The sequence below is a fragment of the Haliotis rufescens genome, unplaced genomic scaffold (assembly GCF_023055435.1).
Source record: "Haliotis rufescens isolate VD_foot unplaced genomic scaffold, xgHalRufe1.0.p SCAF_4, whole genome shotgun sequence".
NCBI classification, from domain to species: domain Eukaryota; kingdom Metazoa; phylum Mollusca; class Gastropoda; order Lepetellida; family Haliotidae; genus Haliotis; species Haliotis rufescens.
This window is the reverse complement of record NW_025964112.1, coordinates 54,859,691-54,880,915: the sequence shown is the minus strand read 5'-3', so window position 1 is coordinate 54,880,915 and position 21,225 is coordinate 54,859,691. Positions and strand designations below refer to the sequence as shown.

Genomic DNA, 21,225 nt, shown 5'->3' with positions numbered 1-21,225 from the left:
TGACCTCTTCATGTCTTGACTGACAACCCAAGTATGTATGACCAATTGCTGGTTTAAATTCGTGAAGTTTATTTATTCCTACCTAGGTGTCCCACCTTTATTGCATAAGATCCCGAGTATAACTATTGGTTTGAAATTACTGTATGGAATAAAGAGTGGAGATAGCGGTTTGTTAAGAGCTGCATTGGCTGCATTATCGACTGTTTAGTTACCAGTTATGCCTACATGACTTGGTAATTAACAAACGACGATGTCACATTGACCAGCAGAAAGATCAGTATATAGTTCTAAAATGTTAAGGATTACAGGATTATTTGAAGAGACGCATGTAAGTGCCTCAAGCCAGACGAGGAATCTCAACATATGATGATTTTTAACAATATCGTTGTTGTTCAAGTCAATGGTGTTAAGATAGGTTTGACCTCAGCAGTGGAGTTTGAACTATTATCTGTGACTCTTGAGGAAACAGTTTTGGGTCACATGATGGTGGCACTTGCAACTTTGCCACCATCCTTGGGACCGTCTGTAAAAATGAATCTGTGAAATAATTGAAAATAATAAAAAAAATGAAATATATTTTGATCGTCATTGGTTATATTCTTGATGATATATCAATGGATGTGACTATTGTATTGACACTCAAGTGATTTTATATTTTGTAGGTAAACACGAATCGAAAGCGGGACTCGAACCCTCACCATATGATTTGAGGAGGTGTAATAGTCGATATCTACTACAGCAACACATTATAAGGACTAAACTGCAAACTTGCAAATCTTTCTGTTCTGTTACAGTTACAGTAACTGGCATGTTCTCCTCAGCAGAAGGGACACAGAAAATATCCTTTGTACAAAATGTGAGATTGGTCGTTCGATATGTTTCGGGATGGCTGAGGTTCCAGAAAGCTGATTGTACACAAATGTACCCATATAAGACCCGACTTGCGTCTGATCTACTTGCCAAGTGCGGATGGGATACCTTTCTGAAGACACTGTATTTCCGCCAGTTTCTAACAGTATTCAAAAACAGAACAGGCCTGTGCAATGTGTGTTTGTCTTGTTTGTTTGTTGTTTAACGCCGCATTCAGCAATATTACAGCTATATGACGGCAGTCTGTAAATAATCGAGTCTGGACCAGATAATATAATGGTTGACATCATGAGCATCGATCTAAGCAATTGGGAAACGATGACATAAGTCTACAAAGTCAACGAGCCTGACCACCCGATCCTGTTTATTGCCTTTACGTCAAGCATGGGTTGCTGAAGACCGAAACTACACCGGATCTTCACGGCCTGTGCGATTTCATATATGGGTCTGTAAGTTATTGCAACATATTTGACCCCTTGTATTGCATTTGTGACCTAAAGCTTTGTCTTTCTCTGAATATAATTGCTTATGTCCTCCGCTATTTTCATAATTCAATCTATATGGAACCTTTAAACGAAAACACATGTATTAATTATTGTAACCTGTTTGACCCGTGAAGATCTGGGCTACAATAGGTCTTCAGCAACCAATGCTTGTCGTAAAAGGCGACTATGCTTGTCGTAAAAGGCGACTATGCTTGTCGTAAAAGGCGACTAATGGGATCGGGTGGTCAGGCTCACTGACTTGGTTGATGGATTGCGTGGATTGATGCTCATGATGTCAATCACTGGATGCCCGCCGTCACGTAGCTGGAATATTGCTAAGTGCGGCGTTAAACAACAAACAAACCAAACTGTAATGTTGCCTGGTGCTGCTTCATAAACAACAATCATCCTTACATTATTGATTTTCAGGAACAAAAATGTAAATTACAGTCGCTTTAAAATCATAAATTAAAGTTGCTTAAACCTGATAACAATTTTTATTGTCATACGTGCCGTTGTGTCAATTCTATCAACGACAAGTGCTAAAGATTTGTTAGGTTGAGGGGGGGGGGGGGGGGGGGGGGCAAAATTGTAGGTTGTAAAAATAACATAAACAAAACCATTCCAAATGTATATTTTTTATTCTTCAACATATGACCGTGGCATAAAACAACGACCTAAGACTAATGTTAATTGCTGGTCAAAAGAAAGTATACACTTAAGATTTGGATTTCACCAAAATTACAGACTTTGTCAAAACCTTACGATGAAAAGTCACTGAAACACTGCAAACTTTCCAAATAACAACTTCGATTCCGGACTCAAATGCTACGATCAAGATGTAGGTGCACTAATCTGTCGCGTGCTTTACACTACATTAACAAAAACAACCTCCTGTGCCAACAAAGCGTGCATTTGTTTCATTGCTTGAAACATGCGTCTTGTAAACATTATGAAAAATGTGTGTTGTAAGTAATGAGACCTTGTTACACATGTAATCTGCGATCTGTGTTAACTGACCTGGGTGTTAGTGCGATCTAAAAAGTGTGAAAGGGTTTCCTTTTTTTGTGTGTTGAATTGAAATAAATTTTGACAGTGCGATTAAATGATATCTATTTCCAGTTTATTATGACTTAAGCTGAATCAGTAGCGGTGTGACATGCGACTCTTTTGGGACTTCACTTCATTGTCTTCATCCTCTTGTTTGCGTCGCGTTTTTTCATGAGCAGGAAACACATGTACACAATGATCAGGAGGAGTATCAGGGCGACGATGCAGACCACGATGGTGGCGGGGTACATCACAGACATATCAGGAAGGCAATTCTTTGCTGTTGGAGAAACACTAGTATCGCCTGGAAGAAAATCATATCTTCTCTGATCCATCAGTAGAACTTCTACAATTTGACTATCAAAGAGATCAACCCGGGTTCTGTTGATGGGGCAGGTAAGCGGATCGTGGATCGTTAGGTTCTATCCCCAAATGGGTAAAATGGGTAAAATGGGTAAAGCCCATTCTAGGCATTCCCTCTGTGATATGGCCAGAATAATACTGACAGCAGTGCAAAACCCAACTGACCTTCCTAACATCTTATGCATGACCAAAGCAGTGACAGCTCGATTATTTGAACTTCATTTACATCGAACAATTTTGTTTATATCTCGCCTCAATAACCATCTCCGTGGCCTAATGGATAGAGAACCTACCGTTTGTTTGCGATGCTGTCGTGGTGTCATCCTCAAAGTACACTGTGGTGTTGGCTGTTGACTCAACTCTGCCGTCATTGGTTTGACGCTTCTTTCTGTCTCCCGTTACTCCGCATGTTGTCTTGAAATAAATACATGCAGGAAGTACATACATACTGTTAACAGAAATGTGTCCAATTTTAGACTGAAGTTATTTAAAACTAACCTACGGTAATATTTACACAGTTTTACAGTTCATGTCTGATCATCAACAGATTGTAGACGCTGACAACAGGTGCGACAGGGGACAAACGGCAGGTGGGCTTCGTTACGTTGTATGTACACCCTCACACTGGTATGTGCCCGTCGCACATAAATAAATTGAGATATGCTGCATCTTCACTGAACATGACCAAACAGTATAGGTGTATTGACATAAGAGAAACGGAGAATTGATAAATTAAATTAAAGTAAGCAACAACCGTATTGCCCAGATAAAAACCTTTGAATTACCTTCCTACAAACCTCTCCGAAAGATTATCAACATATGTTATCCAAGGAAGCTATTAAATATATTTCATCTAATCATTGCTACATGTAATATAAAATATTTGTCATTGAATTTTTGTGTCCACATTTGCTTGAGAACTGACCCGTGAGGATCCAGGGTAGAATCAGCAACCCATGCATACCGTAAAAGGCGACTATGCTTGTCGTAAGAGGCGACTAACGGGATCGGGTGGTCAGGCTCGCTGACTTGGTTGATGCATGTCATCGTGTCCCAATTGCGTCGATCGATCCTCATGATGTCAATCACTGGATTGTCTGGTCCAGACTCGATTATTTCCAGACCGCCGGCATATAGCTGGAATATTGCTGAGTGCGGCGTTAAACAACAAACAAACAAACAAAAGCTTGAGAACTCCACGCACCAGTTGACAGCCAGCTTGATCCCCGGAGAGGCACAGTTTGTACTTCATGTCGTGCACCACGGCTGCAGGCCCTGGTCGGAAGTAACCTGGTCTGTACTGCATGCAAATCTTCGTGTTACTCACTCTGCGTGGATAGGAGTGCACGATTGCCTTACCGGACTCGTCGCTGCATCTGGAATAAGAACAAATCGCCATTTCGATGTTTCATTACTGTTAATTGTCAGTGGAAAAGATAACAAGATTATCTTTGACAATGATTTTGAAAATGAACAAATTGTCTCTTTTTAAGCTGATGCATTCCGTTTATTAAACACTGTAGCTCACCTGCTAAACCCTGTGTAATAAAGTGCCCATCTAATTCGTACGCACGGATATTTGTAATAATAATTAAAGCTATCTTATAATTTTCAGAAAAACAAAGATTGTCAAAGCATACATATTGTTGTATGAAATATTAGATCTTAGTTCAAACATTACAAGCCTCATCGAATATCACAAATTGGGTTACTAGCCATAATATTTGCTGTATTAAATATAAGTGTTGGTGAACATGATATAACTTATTGGAATAAATTGTAACTGTTGTTTTGCAAACATTTTGTTTTCGGGGACATTTGTGACTAAATCTGTACAATTTCTGAACATTTGCTTGACAAACAGTATTCACAGAACAATTGTGGCACATGAGCTTAAAACAAAAGCCTGCCTTTGAAGGCCAGAAATATGCATTCTCTGCTCGGATTGGATCGGAAATCAAAACAGGGAGTTTGAACATGAAGTTTAATTCAAGCCTAAGGGATATCGATGGTCTGATATCGCGCAATAATGGTAACATAGCCAATTACATTCCACAGATTTAGCCATCTGAACTGAAAATATAATGTTTAGATCTATGTGTTTTGATTTAGAGTGACAAAAACACCCATAAGACTGTAGAACAGGAGGAATAACTTTAACTTTCCAATAGTCAATTTGAGCAATATTTAAGGACCTCCCGCCTACATTTAACAACTTTCTGGGAATAATCGGGCATGCCCTTTTGAGATTTCAAAGAGCGTCAAATGGGTCTTGCCGAAAATGTTTGATCAGGGATATAATATTCGTAGCCTAAATATTGTGGCATGGCATGTGGAAGACGTGCTTAAATTTGATGTATCGGTGACCCAAATTATCTCTGATGCAAGATTCATGTTTCACTTGCTTCATATGGACCCATGCAGTTTCAGGCGAATTGTTTCTTGCCTTTGCATGTGTTTGTAATGTGTGCCACCGGTGTGGCAAGATTCGCCCACCTTTTCGCAAATATCATTACAATTGATGGTGATTCATTAACACATGCTCATAATATAGTCTGTATCGTACAATGGTCTGTGCCTTTTGCGGAGATTTCTTTTTGTCATGGACTTTTGTTTTGTGTGTGAATTGATTAAGATACTCTTACCCATCGTTTCCAAACACCACTGCCTCTTTCCGCGAGGAATCCGTCTGACCATTATGGACGATTATGCGGATCAAGCCAAGGTACGAAAAGCCTGCAATTATTGATAATTGAAGAAGCGGCACAACAAGAGAGGAATAATGTCGCTTTAATGCATATGGTGTTTCAGTTTTACACTGTAGTCAGCTTAATGTTGGAGCTCCAATTTAGACCGTGAAGACTTTCAACTGAGCAGGTACATTTGTTGACAAACCCTGTTAAAACCAAGCAAAGATACACACTAAAACACTTTTTATCAAATGGAAACTTGTTCTGAAGTACTTGCTAAAACAGAAGCAGACCTTTACCACCATTTCTTAATGGCTCTAGAAATCCTTCCACAACACCATGCATTTCCAATGTGACACCCTACTTTGGTTTGGTGAAATATTTGCAAACTCAATCCTCTGACCGACACATGCAGAATCGAGGTAGAATAGGTCTTCAGCAACCCATGCTTGCCGTAAAAGGCGACTTAGCTTGACGTAAGAGTCGACTAACGGGATCGGGTGGTCAGGTTCGCTGACTTGGTTGATGCCTGTCATCGTATCCCAGTTGCGTGGATCGATGCTCATGATGTCAATCACTGGATTGTCTGGTCCAGATTCGATTTTTTTCGTTATGTAGCTGGAATATTGCTGCGTGCGGCGTTAACAACAAACAAACAAAACAATCCTCGAAACACATTAACAGAACTTGTCTCCATCATAATACTAAGCAACCTAAATTTACACCAGTTCCTCAATAATGACATCGTACCCAGTCTACTGACATCGTGTCTGGTTAGGGAAACACGTGACCAAATTAAGCGAGATACATGTCACATGCAGTGTGAAAGCCAAATGTTTCCAACTACCTTATTAGGATAGTCGTTTGTGCTTCCGGTTTAATGTCGTTACTTCCGTTTGGTGAAACATGTCGAACTCATAATATGCTCCTGCTTAATGACTCCATATTAATGTTAGTTCGGTAATTAAGGACACAGAACTACTAGATGAATGACCATTCTAGTTATAGTGACCTTGAAATGTATTAATATCTTACCACTTCAAAACCCCACTCTAAGAATATTAATGATGCCACTTTTTGAGTAATCATAAACTTAAGACGATTTGAGTGTGTAACCTTGACAGTGGATGTGAACATTCCCGAGGACTATCCAGCATATAAACAAATGTGTTGTCCCATGGTGGTATTCAATGTCACAAACATAAATATAGCATATGCTTCTCATTGAAAGTAGGTCATCGTGACCTGTTATTGAAATCATAAGATTGTCATCACATTTCATTCAAATTACATAACCACTACAAGCAAATACGGGGTCGGGCGGTCAGGCTCGCAGACTTGGTTGATACATGCCATAGATCCCAATTGCGTGGGTCGATGCTCATGATGTCAATCACTGGATGGTCTGGTCCAGACTCGATTATTTTACAGACCGCCGTCATATAGCTGGAATATTGCTGAGTGCGGCGTTAAACAACAAACAAACAAATAAAAAAACAAATGGCTCAACAAAACACTGCATACATATTTTAAGAACGACATCTTTTGTGCGCTGACCTTTACGATCTCGGTTCTGTCCTAACGATGATAATTACCAAGTTGCATCGACTAACAACAAATCTTCAAATATATGGTGCAATAAGCCTGACCTTTGACCTTTGACATCACTGATACATGTGTTAAAAGACTGCCCAGGGCAGAAGACGATATCTCCATTATGTCCAAGCACCGCATGGTTTAAAAACGCATATTACCATGTGCCACGCGTTAAAAGAAGTGACATATACAAACATATTATCCAAATATTTGACCTAAATGCGGTGCCGGTCTGGCTGGCAGAATATGATATAATGCAATCTCTTGCTGACTTTTTAAGTACTATTACATCATAGAATAATCATTACGTGTCCAGTGAATGCTAATACATTTTAATATTCATTAATAACCGTTTGCTTTTATTAAAGATCAATCTTGATTGAAATAATTCATGAAATACTTACCATCATCCACGATGTTTAAACACAGCTTGTAGATTTGGTTAAGTGGAACAGGGTTGGATATGGTGCGACCATTACTCAGCGTGGCGGATAGTTTTACTCCCAAAAAGTGAGCAATCGCTTGCTGTTTGTTGAGAAAGTTTCTGTAATAACAGAGCAGTTGTCCTACTTAGTAAGTATATATTAACATACAATCCACAGGCAAACAAAATGAGCAATCTCTTGCTGTTTGTTGAGAAAGTTTCTGTAATAACAGAGCAATTGTCCCACTTAATAAGGATATATTAACATACAATCCACAGGCAAACTACAGACATGTTCTATTATTTGTAATATAGTATGTTATTGTGTGAATGTGCGTGGGCCACATACATAAACATTTTACAACAGCTACATCTAGAACGACTACTACTACTTCTACTACAAATTGTAACGTTTGGCTATTTTGAATAATGCAAATGGCATTGCATAATCTCACCCTCCTCTCGACGTAAAACAGTTATTCGTGGTATATCACTCACGTTGCAGTATCTGCTAGGATGGCATCTGTGGATATGGTTTGCCCGGATTCGTTGACACAACAATTGCCATATACAACTTCATCGGAGGCCACCAGCATGTTAGGGTTGTACTGGATGCGGTATGGTATTGTATAACACACGTTCCCTCCCTGTAGTACATAATGATGACACATTGCTTTGTCGCAAAATATTACCGAATTCATAATTATATACTTTCAGTGGATACGTTGTGCTGAGATGAGAGGCTCTGCGGGTAGATCATATTTCATGTATGTGGATGGCGGTTTCATAAGCATCTGTTAAGGTTGCTATCATCTTACCTATATGCATTTGAGGAGAAGCTAGATGCTGGGTAATTAAGTTTAACTTATATGAAAACCACACACACACACACACACACACACACACACACACACACACACACACACACACACACACACACACACACACACATATATATATATATATATTTATTCCAAACAATAATACTTTTAATTTTGATGGTTCTCATTACAAACAAATTAAAGGCACAGCAATGGGGACAAAAATGGCCCCTACTTATGCAACCCTTGTACTTGGTTATTTAGAGGAAAAACTGTACAAAAAAATTGAAGAAAGATTCGGCATAGAATTTGGACAGGGATTTCAAGATAAATGGAAAAGATTTTTAAAAGATTGTTTTGTTCTGTGGAATCGGAATGAAAACGATCTACAGTGTTTGATAGATATTTTACAGACACTCCATCCAAGTTTAATCTTTACTTTAGAGATGAGCGATAACAATCTATCGTTTCTAGATGTAATGGTTACAATTTCAAACAATAACATTGAAACAGATGTGTATTACAAAGCAACCGATTCCAAGCAATACCTCAATTACAATTCCTGTCACCCCCGTCAGACTAAAAACAGTGTCCCTTACTCATTAGCGCGTAGAATCTGCGCGATAGTCTCTTATTCAGATCGTGCACAGTATAGACTCGATGAACTGAGGGAGTCACTATTAGAAAGAAACTACCCCAGAAAAATAGTGGATCGTTGTGATCTTTTAAAACCTAAAGATAAACCTAACGAGAGTGTTCTCCCTTTTGTTACAACCTTTAATCCCCAAAACACGGAAATATTTGGAAGTGTTCGGGAAACACTGTATCCCTTAAATAAGTGTAAAGAACTAAAACAAAAAATATCACAAAAGAAACTTATAAAAAGTAAAAGAGAGAGCCAAAATCTGAAACAGATTCTTACCAGGGCTTCTTTCTCAAATGGAAAACAAGAATTGAAAACAGTACAAAAGTGTAACAGACCAAATTGTGGTACTTGCCCTCATGTTTTACAATGACGGAAAAACTTTCTATGTCCGTGAAAATATGAACTGTGCTTTAAAAAACTTGATTTATGTCACACAATGTGCTGGATGCAAGGCCGAATACATTTGACAGACAAGGGACACCCTAAGAGCGAGAGTGAGGGTCCACCGACAACAAATAAGGGACCCCTCTTGTCGGTGTATCCCACTCAGTCAACACATTCATCAGTGTGCCGGGAATAAAACACCAAATTTTGTGATATTCCCGTTTTACAAATGTGACAATGATGCATTGAGAAAGATAAAAGAAAGTTATTTTATTAATACTTTCAAACCAAAATTAAATGGCCTGAAATAATTGATTTATTTTATTCAATTACAATGTATTGTACATTTTACTGCCACTACAATACTTATTTCTGTATGAGTCGTACGCCTGCCCTATCGTATTACGCCTGTCTTATTGTGACGTCACAAAGTTAGATTGCACTATGACGTCATACTATGTTAGAGTGCACTGTGACGTCAAAACAGCGTAACGGTATAACTGTTCTCTTGAAAATCACATGCGCGAAACCGGTGGAGTAAATTATACAGCTCATCTTTGGACTTTTGTATTTTATCTATGTACCTAGCATCTAGCATCTAGCTTCTCCTCAAATACATATAGGTAAATTGATATCAATCTTATCAGATGCTTATGAACCCGCCATCCAAACATTTCACATAGATGAAATATGATCAACCCGCAGAGGCTCTCATCTCAGCACAACGTGTCCACCAAAGTTTGTAAACGGCCTATCATTGCAAGGATTAGCACTTTTTTCGACAATATTTGAAGTTGCTGCCTTGCTTATGCTGCTGCTGGTCCACAGCGACTTTCAGCTCTCCTCTTACCTGTGTCGTAGTGGTGTACGTTCCACAGCTGCCACTGAAGCCGACAGTGATGCACTGGCCTTGTATGTCTGAGGGGATCCTGTCTTCAGTGTCAGTGATACCCCCTACTGGATTGGCAGTGCATTCAGTGGAGGTGTAGCCAGAGACCGTGATGAGGGGCTGGTACAGGTTGATGGGGTTCATGCAGATTGTCATCTTGTTGTTATCACAGGATGTGATGGTTGCTAGTTATAGATGGGCGATACAGTCAACATGAGCAGTCACAGACATTGAGCAACAGCCTATGAACAAGTGCTTACGTTTGAAAATGTACCCAGGTAAAAGCAAGTGCATTATAACCATATGTGATTTAGAAAGTCTAAATGGTTATCAATATGAAAGGGGCCTGATGTGCTGCAAATTGATCCTATTAATAAATATATTTCCAAAATGTATTCCAGGTACATGTTTAGACTATTATCTCCATTGAGTGATATGAACATCTAAATGGGATACATATTATAATAACTAGAAACAAAATACTGAAAAAGATCGTCAAGAAACAATATATACTGAGTTTAATTAAATATGTACATATAATGATGACAAAATATGTGGTTATATTAGGTAACCGTGTCGAACAAACTATTATGATCACTTATACAGGTTCAGTAATCTCTTAATAATCAGATCTCTTTCTCCGTAATGATGCCTTTCTGTATGATGATCTGCAGACACAACAGATGATATTTTGTATCATTTGAGACGATTATGAGAATATAATAGAGAATTTACTATGTAACTATCTTGAGTAAAATATGAACGTACTTCTCTTGCGTTCGCACTTCTCAGCTTTGCCATTGTAATATCCAGAGTCACATACACATGCACCTGTTGACCCGTTTGAGACGCACTGTCCGTTACGTCCACAGTCCATGCCAGAACAGCCCGGGCCATTTATGTCAGCTGCAATGACCAAACAATGATATCATTGTCACAACCTTTTCTACAAGAGGGGGCACGGGTGGCCCAGTCCTCTTAGGCGCCGCGATTCGCTGTGCAGAGTTGCGTCCCTTGGGCACGCCAGAAACGTTTTGATTGTGGGTTCGTTTCCCGTCTCGCCCCAATTATGTTTCTAGGTTTGTCAGCACCATACCCATGCTCGTGGGTTTCACCGAAGTGGTAACCGTCTGAGACCTGCATGACTTCGGGCTTTCCTCCCACATTAAGCTGACACTCCGTGATATAACTGGAATACTGTTAAAAGCGGCGTTAAACCCAGCGTTGTCACACTGAAGGGCCGGGTTCGATTCCCCACATGGGCACGATGTGTGAAGCCCATTTCTCGTGTCTCCAGCCGAAAAACTATACTCAATCATTTAATCCTCTACATGACCATGTTGTAGTTAAATAAAATTAGCAAATCAAGTTTATAAATGCAGGTTGCATGAGGCGATTTTGCTGGAAGGCTATCGTAAAACAACAATTTTGCAGAATTGTGCGGAAAGTGTGGATTCGTCATGCATTACACATTCCCACAACACTATGTGTCATCCCAGAATTGTGAAACATTGCATGTCCGCATGGAATGACGAAAATAATCGTACATCTTGTACTGAACACCAGGCACATCTAATGCTATAACTTACATTGAATAATACCACAGTCATCTCCTGTTCTACCAGTAGCGGAGGAACAGTCACAAGTCGAACTGCTGGGTGGACAGACGCCGGCTTTGCAGGTAACACCATACCGGTTACAGTCGAATAGAACAGCAGCTGGAACAAGGGTAGACAATCAATCATTCCTACACCTGTCCAAAGACTCATTCGGTATTTCGGGGAGGGGGTAAAAACATAATTTGGCCTAATCTTTTTACATCAACAAGAAACATGTTGCTGGATTTACTGCTTGGTGTGAAAAATGCTTTCTGAAAAAATATGTTCCCCACACCCTTTAAGAGAGAAGAAACTATATGTCTTGGAACCGTTATCATAGAACTACATGTAGTCTGTTGGAATCAAAATGAAACACAAACCACCAACCTCAAAATCCCCACCCACCACCCCGATGTAGAATATTGTACGGTCGGTGCCTGACAAAAACGTATTTCGTATTATATTTGTTCACAGGCTGTACTGATGTGTTGGTATTTAGAGCCAAACAATCGTATAAACGTTAAGAAAATGGAATGTGATATCTGTTTGCTAATTAGCTAATGAAATAAACTAGACGTTGTTATCAACAAAATTGTGCATTTTCTTAAGCAATGTGGTTGGTTTTGTAATTGTATGGCCCCACAACAATGTTAAAATGAGCTTTTGAAAGAACAAATTCGAGAACGAAATGTATTTTAATTCTTGTCTGTTTCAGACAATGGTGAAAAACAACACGACATCGAAATTTACCGTCGTCATCGTTTATGCATCCCTTGATGGTGATGTCATCGTAGCCTGAGGCACTGATTGTAATTGAGAACTTTTCCTGTGATTCGACAACCTAAAACACAACACATGTACTGCTCGTGGAAAATGGCATAAGAGATATCGGTAAACAAACAGGGAGACTTGTACCCTCTCAGGGTAATATTAACCCTACATGAACACCTGACAGTATCTCATCCAGGGTAATATAAACCACACATGAACACCTGTATGATTCCTGTCTATCACGAGGAGTAATATATAATTTAGATGTACTTTGTACCCTCCGTCATGACTGTAAGATTACGGTGTCTGTACATTATCTGGAACTTTGCTATGCAAATATACTCAGTCAAATTAAAAACTTCACATTTTTAAAAGTAATCCCATATTTGATATACAACGGACAAATGTATCAGAGAAGGTAATTTTTAATCATTAATGTCCAAAGAAGGATTTTAATTAACGGTGGTAACCATAATTTGTTCCAAGCACCTACGGTATTCGGTAATAACATCAACAGTTTAATTCATAAGTCCCAAGCACGAGAATCTGATGGCACACAAGTTCAGTAGCGTGTATGGCCACCATGTGCGTTGACAACTGCCACACAACGCCTCCGCATGGACCTTGTGATGCTTGTAAACACATGATTGGGAAGACGACGCCATTTTTGCTGCAAAATGGTGCCAAGATCTTGCAAATTCTGTGGTTGGTTCTGGAGAGTGCGCAGACTTCTGCCAAGAGCATCCCAGACGTGTTCGATGGGATTGAGGTCGGGAGACCTTGACGGCCATGACGTTGACTCCGGCATTCGAAGGACATTCCTTGTCAAAATTGTTGTGTGGGGTCTGGCATTGTCGTGTTGGAAGATCAAACCGGGTCTATGTGCTGCCATAAAAGGCAGAAGTTCTGGTGCCAGTACCTGGTCGCGGTAAGCAGCAGCGTTGAGGTTGCCACGGATGACAAGAAGCCTGGAACGTGCATTGCCACAGAAAGCACCCCACAAGATGACACTTCCGCCTCGAAATCTGTCAACTTCCTGTACACAACACTGGGCGTAACGTTCATGACGGCGCCTCCACACCCTCGCCCTACCATCAGAAAATCGAAGATTAAATCGGGATTCATCACTGAAGACGACTTGATTCCAATTCCTCTGAGTCCATCGTAAGTGTCGCTGTGCCCACAATTGACGTTGACGTCTGTGTAATTAAGTCAGAATCGGACCGCAGTATGGCCGTCGTGCTTGAAGGTGAGCAGTTCTCAGACGGTTTCGAACAGTTTGCTTACTCAGTCTACCCCTAAACAGTTCATTTCTGGTTGATGTAGCCGTCAAAAATCTGTTACGGAGGTGACGTAAGACAATCTGACGATACTCTGCATGTGACGTCACACGTGGTCGACCTGGCCGAGGGCGATCAGCGGTGGTACCCGTTTGCTGTAGACGCGTCTGTAAATCATAAACAGTCCGTCGACTACAACCCATCGTCCTTGCGACTTCAGCTGCGGACGTTCCCGTCAGCAACATGCCGATGGCACGTTCACGTTGCACATTTGAAAGGCGTGGCATGACAAATGGCCGTAAAGACTTTTGTTTTCTTGTGTTTTTGTTTTTTTGTTAATGACTGCTAACAAGTATGCCTAAAAACACGTGCGGTATTATGGCCACGTGACCAGTTGCACGTGAAAAAACACTTTTGCCACTATAGTGCTGTGCACATGATTTTGATCGATTCACCTGCACAAAAACGGGTGTTATCTGAAGACAAGACGTGGCCATTACTGTTTAAATACACAATAAGGGCCAACAATGATAACTGGTCAAAATGTTAAAATTTTAGGATTGTGAAGTTTTTAATTTGGTTCAGTATATGGAAATTAAACCAACATAACTGTTTACCTTGCCCCTAAAATAACTGGGTTGTTGCGGTGCCTCTCAGTGAACTGGAACAGGTGCGTTACCTCTGATATAAATGTTACCTTGTAAAGTTTCTAACATAACTGGATTGTTACAGTATCTTTTATCTAAAAGGAAAATTGCAGAACCACTTATATAACGGTTACCTTACAGTGTCTCTCACATAATTGAATTGTTGCTGTCCTTTTACTTAACTGAAACATTGCAGGACTTCCTGCTTTAACTGTTACTCTGCAGTGCCTCCTTCGTAACAGGAACATTGCAGTACGTCCTGCTTCAACTATTACTTTGCAGTGCCTCTTTCTTAACTTGGTCATTGCACTACTGCCTGCTTTAACTGTTACTCTGCAGTGCCTCTTTCTTAACTGGGTCATTGCACTACTGCCTGCTTTAACGTTTACTCTGCAGTGCCTCTTTCTTAACTGGGTCATTGCACTACTGCCTGCTTTAACTGTTACTCTGCAGTGCCTCTTTCTTAACTGGGTCATTGAAGTGATTCCTACTTTAACTGTTACTCTGCAATGCCTATTAGATATCTGGACCATTGCAGTGATTCCTGCTTTAACTGTTACTCTGCAGTGCCTCTTTCTTAACTGGATCATTGCAGTGATTCCTGCTTTAACTGTAACTCTGCAGTGCCTTTTAGATAACTGGACCATTGCAGTGATTCCTGCTTTATCTGTTACTCTGCAGTGCCTATTAGACAGATGGACCGTTGCAGTGATTCCTGCTTTATCTGTTACTCTGCTGTGCCTATTAGACAACTGGACCATTGCAGTGATTCCTGCTTTATCTGTTACTCTGCAGTGCCTATTAGACAACTGGACCATTGCAGTGATTCCTACTTTACCTGTACCTCTGCTGTGCCTATTAGACAACTGGACCATTGCAGTGATTCCTGCTTTATCTGTTACTCTGCAGTGCCTATTAGACAACTGGACAATTGCAGTGATTCCTGCTTTAACTGTTACTCTGCAATGCCTATTAGACAACTGGACCATTGCAGTGATTCCTGCTTTAACTGTTACTCTGCAGTGCCTATTAGATAACTGGACCATGGCAGTGATTCCTGTTTTAACTGTTACTCTGCTGTGCCTATTAGATAACTGGACCATTGCAGTGATTCCTGCTTTACCTGTACCTCTGCTGTGCCTATTAGATAACTGGACCATTGCAGTGATTCCTGATTTAACTGTTACTCTGCAGTGCCTATTAGACAGCTGGACCATTGCAGTGATTCCTGCTTTACCTGTACCTCTGCAGTGCCTATTAGATAACTGGACCATTGCAGTGATTCCTGCTTTATCTGTTACTCTGCAGTGCCTATTAGACAACTGGACAATTGCAGTGATTCCTGCTTTAACTGTTACTCTGCAATGCCTATTAGACAACTGGACCATTGCAGTGATTCCTGCTTTAACTGTTACTCTGCAATGCCTATTAGACAACTGGACCATTGCAGTGATTCCTGCTTTACCTGTACCTCTGCAGTGCCTATTAGATAACTGGATCATTGCAGTAATTCCTGCTTAATCTGTTACTCTGCAGTGCCTATTAGATAACTGGACCATTGTAGTGATTCCTGTTTTAACTCTTACTCTGCTGTGCCTATTAGACAACAGGGTCGTTGCAGTAATTCCTGCTTTAACTGTAACTCTGCAGTGCCTATTAGACAACTGGACCATTGCAGTGATTCCTATTTTAACTGTTACTCTGCAGTGCCTATTAGACAGATGGACCGTTGCAGTGATTCCTGCTTTACCTGTACCTCTGCTGTGCCTATTAGATAACTGGACCATTGCAGTGATTCCTGCTTTACCTGTACCTCTGCAGTGCCTATTAGACAACTGGACCATTGCAGTGATTCCTGCTTTAACTGTTACTCTGCAGTGCCTATTAGATAACTGGACCATTGCAGTGATTCCTGCTTTAACTGTTACTCTGCAGTGCCTATTAGATAACTGGATCATTGCAGTACTTCCTGCTTTAACTGTTACTTTGCAGTGCCTCTTTCTTAACTGGGTCATTGAAGTGATTCCTACTTTAACTGTTACTCTGCAATGCCTATTAGATATCTCGACCATTGCAGTGATTCCTGCTTTAACTGTAACTCCGCAGTGCCTATTAGGTAACTGGATCATTGCAGTGATTCCTGCTTTAACTGTAACTCTGCAGTGCCTATTAGATAACTGGACCATTGCAGTGATTCCTGCTTTATCTGTTACTCTGCAGTGCCTATTAGACAACTGGACCATTGCAGTGATTCCTGCTTTAACTGTTACTCTGCAGTGCCTATTAGATAACTGGATCATTGCAGTGATTCCTGATTTAACTGTTACTCTGCAGTGCCTATTAGATAACTGGACCATGGCAGTGATTCCTGTTTTAACTGTTACTCTGCTGTGCCTATTAGATAACTGGACCATTGCAGTGATTCCTGCTTTACCTGTACCTCTGCTGTGCCTATTAGATAACTGGACCATTGCAGTGATTCCTGATTTAACTGTTACTCTGCAGTGCCTATTAGACAGCTGGACCATTGCAGTGATTCCTGCTTTACCTGTACCTCTGCAGTGCCTATTAGATAACTGGACCATTGCAGTGATTCCTGCTTTAACTTTAACTCTGCAGTGCCTATTAGACAACTGGACCATTTCAGTGATGCCTGCTTTAACTGTTACTCTGCAGTGCCTATTAGATAACTGGACCATTGCAGTGATTCCTGTTTTAACTCAAACTCTGCAGAGCCTGTTGCATAACTGGTACATTACGGTGTCTGTTCTTTATTGATACCTACATGTCCACTGCTTAAGACATTGAGTAACCTAGTCACCTAAGTTAACTGCAACATTGCAGTGCCTATGATAAAAATGTAGTATTGCGTTAATGTTACATCCAACATTGCGGTATCTCTAACATAACGTCTCCCTTCGTATGGCTCCATCAGTTCTTATAATTAACTCTTTCCTAAGCTTGTAGACATTGAGTGAGTGAGTGAGTGAGTGAGTTAAAATTGTAAGTCACATCGGCAATATTTCAGCCATATCGTGACTATCAATGATTAAACACATTAAATACATTGAAACTTATGTTAAAAAAATGTCAACAACCAGACTTATCACAGACAAGGTGTAAAACTAGCATAGAATCATACTAAGGATAGCACTATACATTACAATACAAAATAAAAACGGGCTATAGATCGCAAGCAACTGAAGGTAGATCACCGTACTGAGGACCATGGGGACTTACAGTTTCTTTGCTACCTGCTTGGACCCAAGCAGGATTTACACCACCCCTTCAGTAGCTGGCGATTGTACTCAATGTTAGCCAAAATTAAAATTACAAATATTCAACGTTTAAAGGAGTAGTAGTCAAGAATATTCTTCATTGACATGGACTTACGATATTCTCTCAGGGGAAAAATAATTTTACACGAGGAAACAGCCCGTAACAAACTCAGATATAAATTCATTCTACTAATTTTAAAATTTTATTTTATACAAAACATATGATCAAAATTTATGATACAATTCTATCTCTTTTCAAAACCCAATAATTGAAAGGATAATTAATATTACTCAAAAGATCCTTGAGAGATGATGATTTGAAATATTGATCCCTTGTAATGACAAAATCACATCACAAGGGATACAAAACGGAGGATCCTCACCTTTCAACAAATATTCATTTGTGCATCTACTATGGCCAATACGACATCGTCGCATAATGACCTCTTCAATTCTGGACTGACAGCCCAAGTACATGTAGGTGTAACCGATAGTCGGTTTAATTTCATGTAATTTATTGATACCTATTTGGGTGTCCCACTTATTCTGCATGAGATCTTTGATGTAAGATCCAATAACAGGTTTATAATTAGTGTACGGGATCAGAAGTGGTGTCACAGATTTGTTGAGTGCTGTTTTTGCATCAGCATCAGCCATTGTGTTACCTATGATACCAACATGACTGGGTAACCAACAGAAAACGATGTCGTATTGGCCAGTAGCAAGATAATTAAACAATTCAACACTTACAATTAAAATTGGATGCGTGCATGACAAGTGTTTAAAAGCATGAAGGCAAGAAAGATGTCTGAAAAAATTTCCCAGACGTCCAAATTTGATAAAAAATAGTCAGTAAGGATGCTTCTGGTCAAGTAGACATTGGAAGAACACAAAAGTATCAAAATTTTATGGGTGAGGGTAAAAGACGTTGCTTTGAAACGTGGTTACAAACGGTTAACATGCTAATATGGGCGCACAAACCTAAATTGTCAATGCAAGAGAATGACAAGTCTAGATTGTCCACCGCAACAGATTCTATTTAATGGCGTAAAGGGAAAAAAAGCTGTTAAAATTCAATGAATGGACAACTGTAAATCAGTGATGACACCAGATGTTAGCGAAAGGCTAGGCATAACCTGCCATAGGCCCTGCCGGCATCACCCATCATACACATAATTTGCATAAAAGGACATATTTATTGCCTGACGCTGCGCAGCAGTACTCCTGCCGTGAAAGGATTGTCCATTTACTGATTTGTTGAAACTAATAAAAACGATGTTGAATTTTGAATTATTTCTGCTGTTTTCAAGTGCAGAGATTCTGCTTCTTTAGGGTAAAGAAACATATTCGCAACACGACAATTGGGATCAAGTATATTCAAGATACTTTGTAACAATCAAACAAGTTAGCAAATATCTGAACGAATACTGTGCATGAACGGTTCAAATCAATCTCACAATCTCTGTTAGATAAACGATCACAAATCACGTCTTATCAAAATTGAAACCAGATTCTACCACTCTTACCAGATCGTCGATTATAGGCACTTCCAGAAAAGCATTTCTCTTTCCGTTTTGAAATGCGAGCGTTGTGACATTGTTGGCGTAGTCAGTGGTTGAATCTGCATCGCCGTTGGTGTAGGACACTGATGCAGTCATTGTCGACCTATCCGATGATGGTCTCCTAATTCGGATAACAAGTTGCCCCAAACTCTCGGTGACACATGATTTCGCATTCGCCCTGAACACCAATGGAGGCTGCGTGGTTGTCGTGGTAGTCGTGGTGGTCGTGGTCGTCGTGGTAGGCGGCTCTGGAGGCCTTGTAGGCGATTCTGGAGGCATTGTAGAATAGCGTTTAATGTGTTGAAAATTAAAGCGACAAAGGCAGCACAATCCATTGTACGATTCCAACAATATTACAAACATCATTGTGTTTTAATAGTGAAACCGGCTCATGATCATTTGTTTCATATTTAGATCTATGCATAAAGATTCAGAGTAACAAATACATCTCCACAATACTGTCTGACAAGAGGGGTGACTTCCGCTTTCCAATATTTAAATTTCCCTTTATGTCAAGCTGCAATTCCAACAGCTCCAGGATGCAACCTTTGGTGTCCCCATTTAAGGCACAATCGAGCATACTACTTCTACGACTTTTAGCAAAGGGTCATAGGACTTGCTCATAGGTTGTTTGACCTTAGTAACGCTTCCAAAACGTTTTATGGTATACATGTGGAGGCCATTTCTAAATTTGACGCGTCAGTGAGAAAAATGATATCCGATTCAATTCCATGCTTTTAGTTGTACCAAATGTTCCCCTGGTTTTTATTCTGGTAAATAATTGACTTGCTTTTGCAAGTGTTGTTGACGGGTGCCACAGATGGGGCAGGGTAAACCTCTCGAACACGTGGTATCATCACTTTTTGATAGTGATTCATAAACACATGTTCATGATATAGTCGGAATCGTACAATCCAATCTGCTTTTAGTGGAGACTTTTTATGAATATGGAAATGGTTTTATCTTTTCCAAAACCAACCGGTTCAAGCTGTGTCTAATTGTTACTTGCTGTAACCAAGAATCATCAAATATCAGAAAGTGTAACTAGCTAGGAGCGATACTAGCGTTACTAACTATTATTAAGCGTTAACAAGAGTCAACAGCTTTTAACCTATTTCACACTTTCGCCATCTTGGATCGAAAACGAGGCTTGGTGTGCAGAGTGAGTCGCCTCAGCTAATCGGAAAGAAAGAGCAAGTTGTGATTGGGAACTCGAGTCCCTGCGTTCCACTGAAGGGCATTTTTTCAACCAATTAGATGCAATCCTCTATGTCTAATACAGAAGAGATTCCATATTTAATGCTGAGGTCCAAGCTAAATACGCGCGTAAAACACTGGAATTCGCATTTTGCTTTCAGGAACCCGGAAGTGAATCGAATAGTGCATTTCCAAATAAGTTTTCTGAATAAGATAGCATACATATGCCGCCGAGGTTATGATGAAACAATGTGATATTATATTCGAGGATACAATTTATGTTTGTAAATCAACCGGAAGACATGCAACACTTCTGTGTAATGTGCTAATTCGAACAAGTTACTGTAGTGTTTGCTGCACCTCGCACTATTGTTTTTCCATGAATCCAGTTGATATAAGGCATTTCCTCTGCTATGATTTTCATTCAAAAATATTACGATGTGAATGAGGATGATTAACATAACACGTGTGTCAAAATACATATTCAGAGGAGGTGACAACTCTATTCAGTTTGTACAATGACAGATGAAACATTACTTTCCATTAAACATCACTAACTTAACCGAATACTATCGTTTCGTACAAAATTAAGAGTTTGTGGAATGTTTAAAATAAATTTAAATTAAAATTAAAATATCAATAGTATAAAAATTACATGAAATTGAAGAACTATT

The 21,225-nt window shown here is 39.8% G+C and overlaps 1 protein-coding gene across 1 annotated transcript in view; it reads right to left on the bottom strand.

Annotated features, from left to right (window-relative positions):
- Window positions 1–1,977: 1,977 nt before the first annotated feature.
- LOC124115025 (EGF-like domain-containing protein 2) overlaps window positions 1,978–21,225 on the bottom strand; it is a 29,007-nt gene continuing 9,759 nt past the window's right edge. The window contains exons 3-13 of the mRNA XM_046475827.2: window positions 19,319–19,623; window positions 12,567–12,657; window positions 11,808–11,936; window positions 10,987–11,124; window positions 10,180–10,403; window positions 7,977–8,125; window positions 7,459–7,598; window positions 5,414–5,504; window positions 3,973–4,144; window positions 3,062–3,182; window positions 1,978–2,709 (exon numbers count right to left, since the gene is read on the bottom strand). Of these exons, the coding sequence (XP_046331783.2) occupies window positions 2,534–2,709; window positions 3,062–3,182; window positions 3,973–4,144; window positions 5,414–5,504; window positions 7,459–7,598; window positions 7,977–8,125; window positions 10,180–10,403; window positions 10,987–11,124; window positions 11,808–11,936; window positions 12,567–12,657; window positions 19,319–19,623 (1,736 nt within the window). The 3' untranslated portion in view covers window positions 1,978–2,533. The remainder of the gene's footprint in view (window positions 2,710–3,061; window positions 3,183–3,972; window positions 4,145–5,413; window positions 5,505–7,458; window positions 7,599–7,976; window positions 8,126–10,179; window positions 10,404–10,986; window positions 11,125–11,807; window positions 11,937–12,566; window positions 12,658–19,318; window positions 19,624–21,225) is intronic.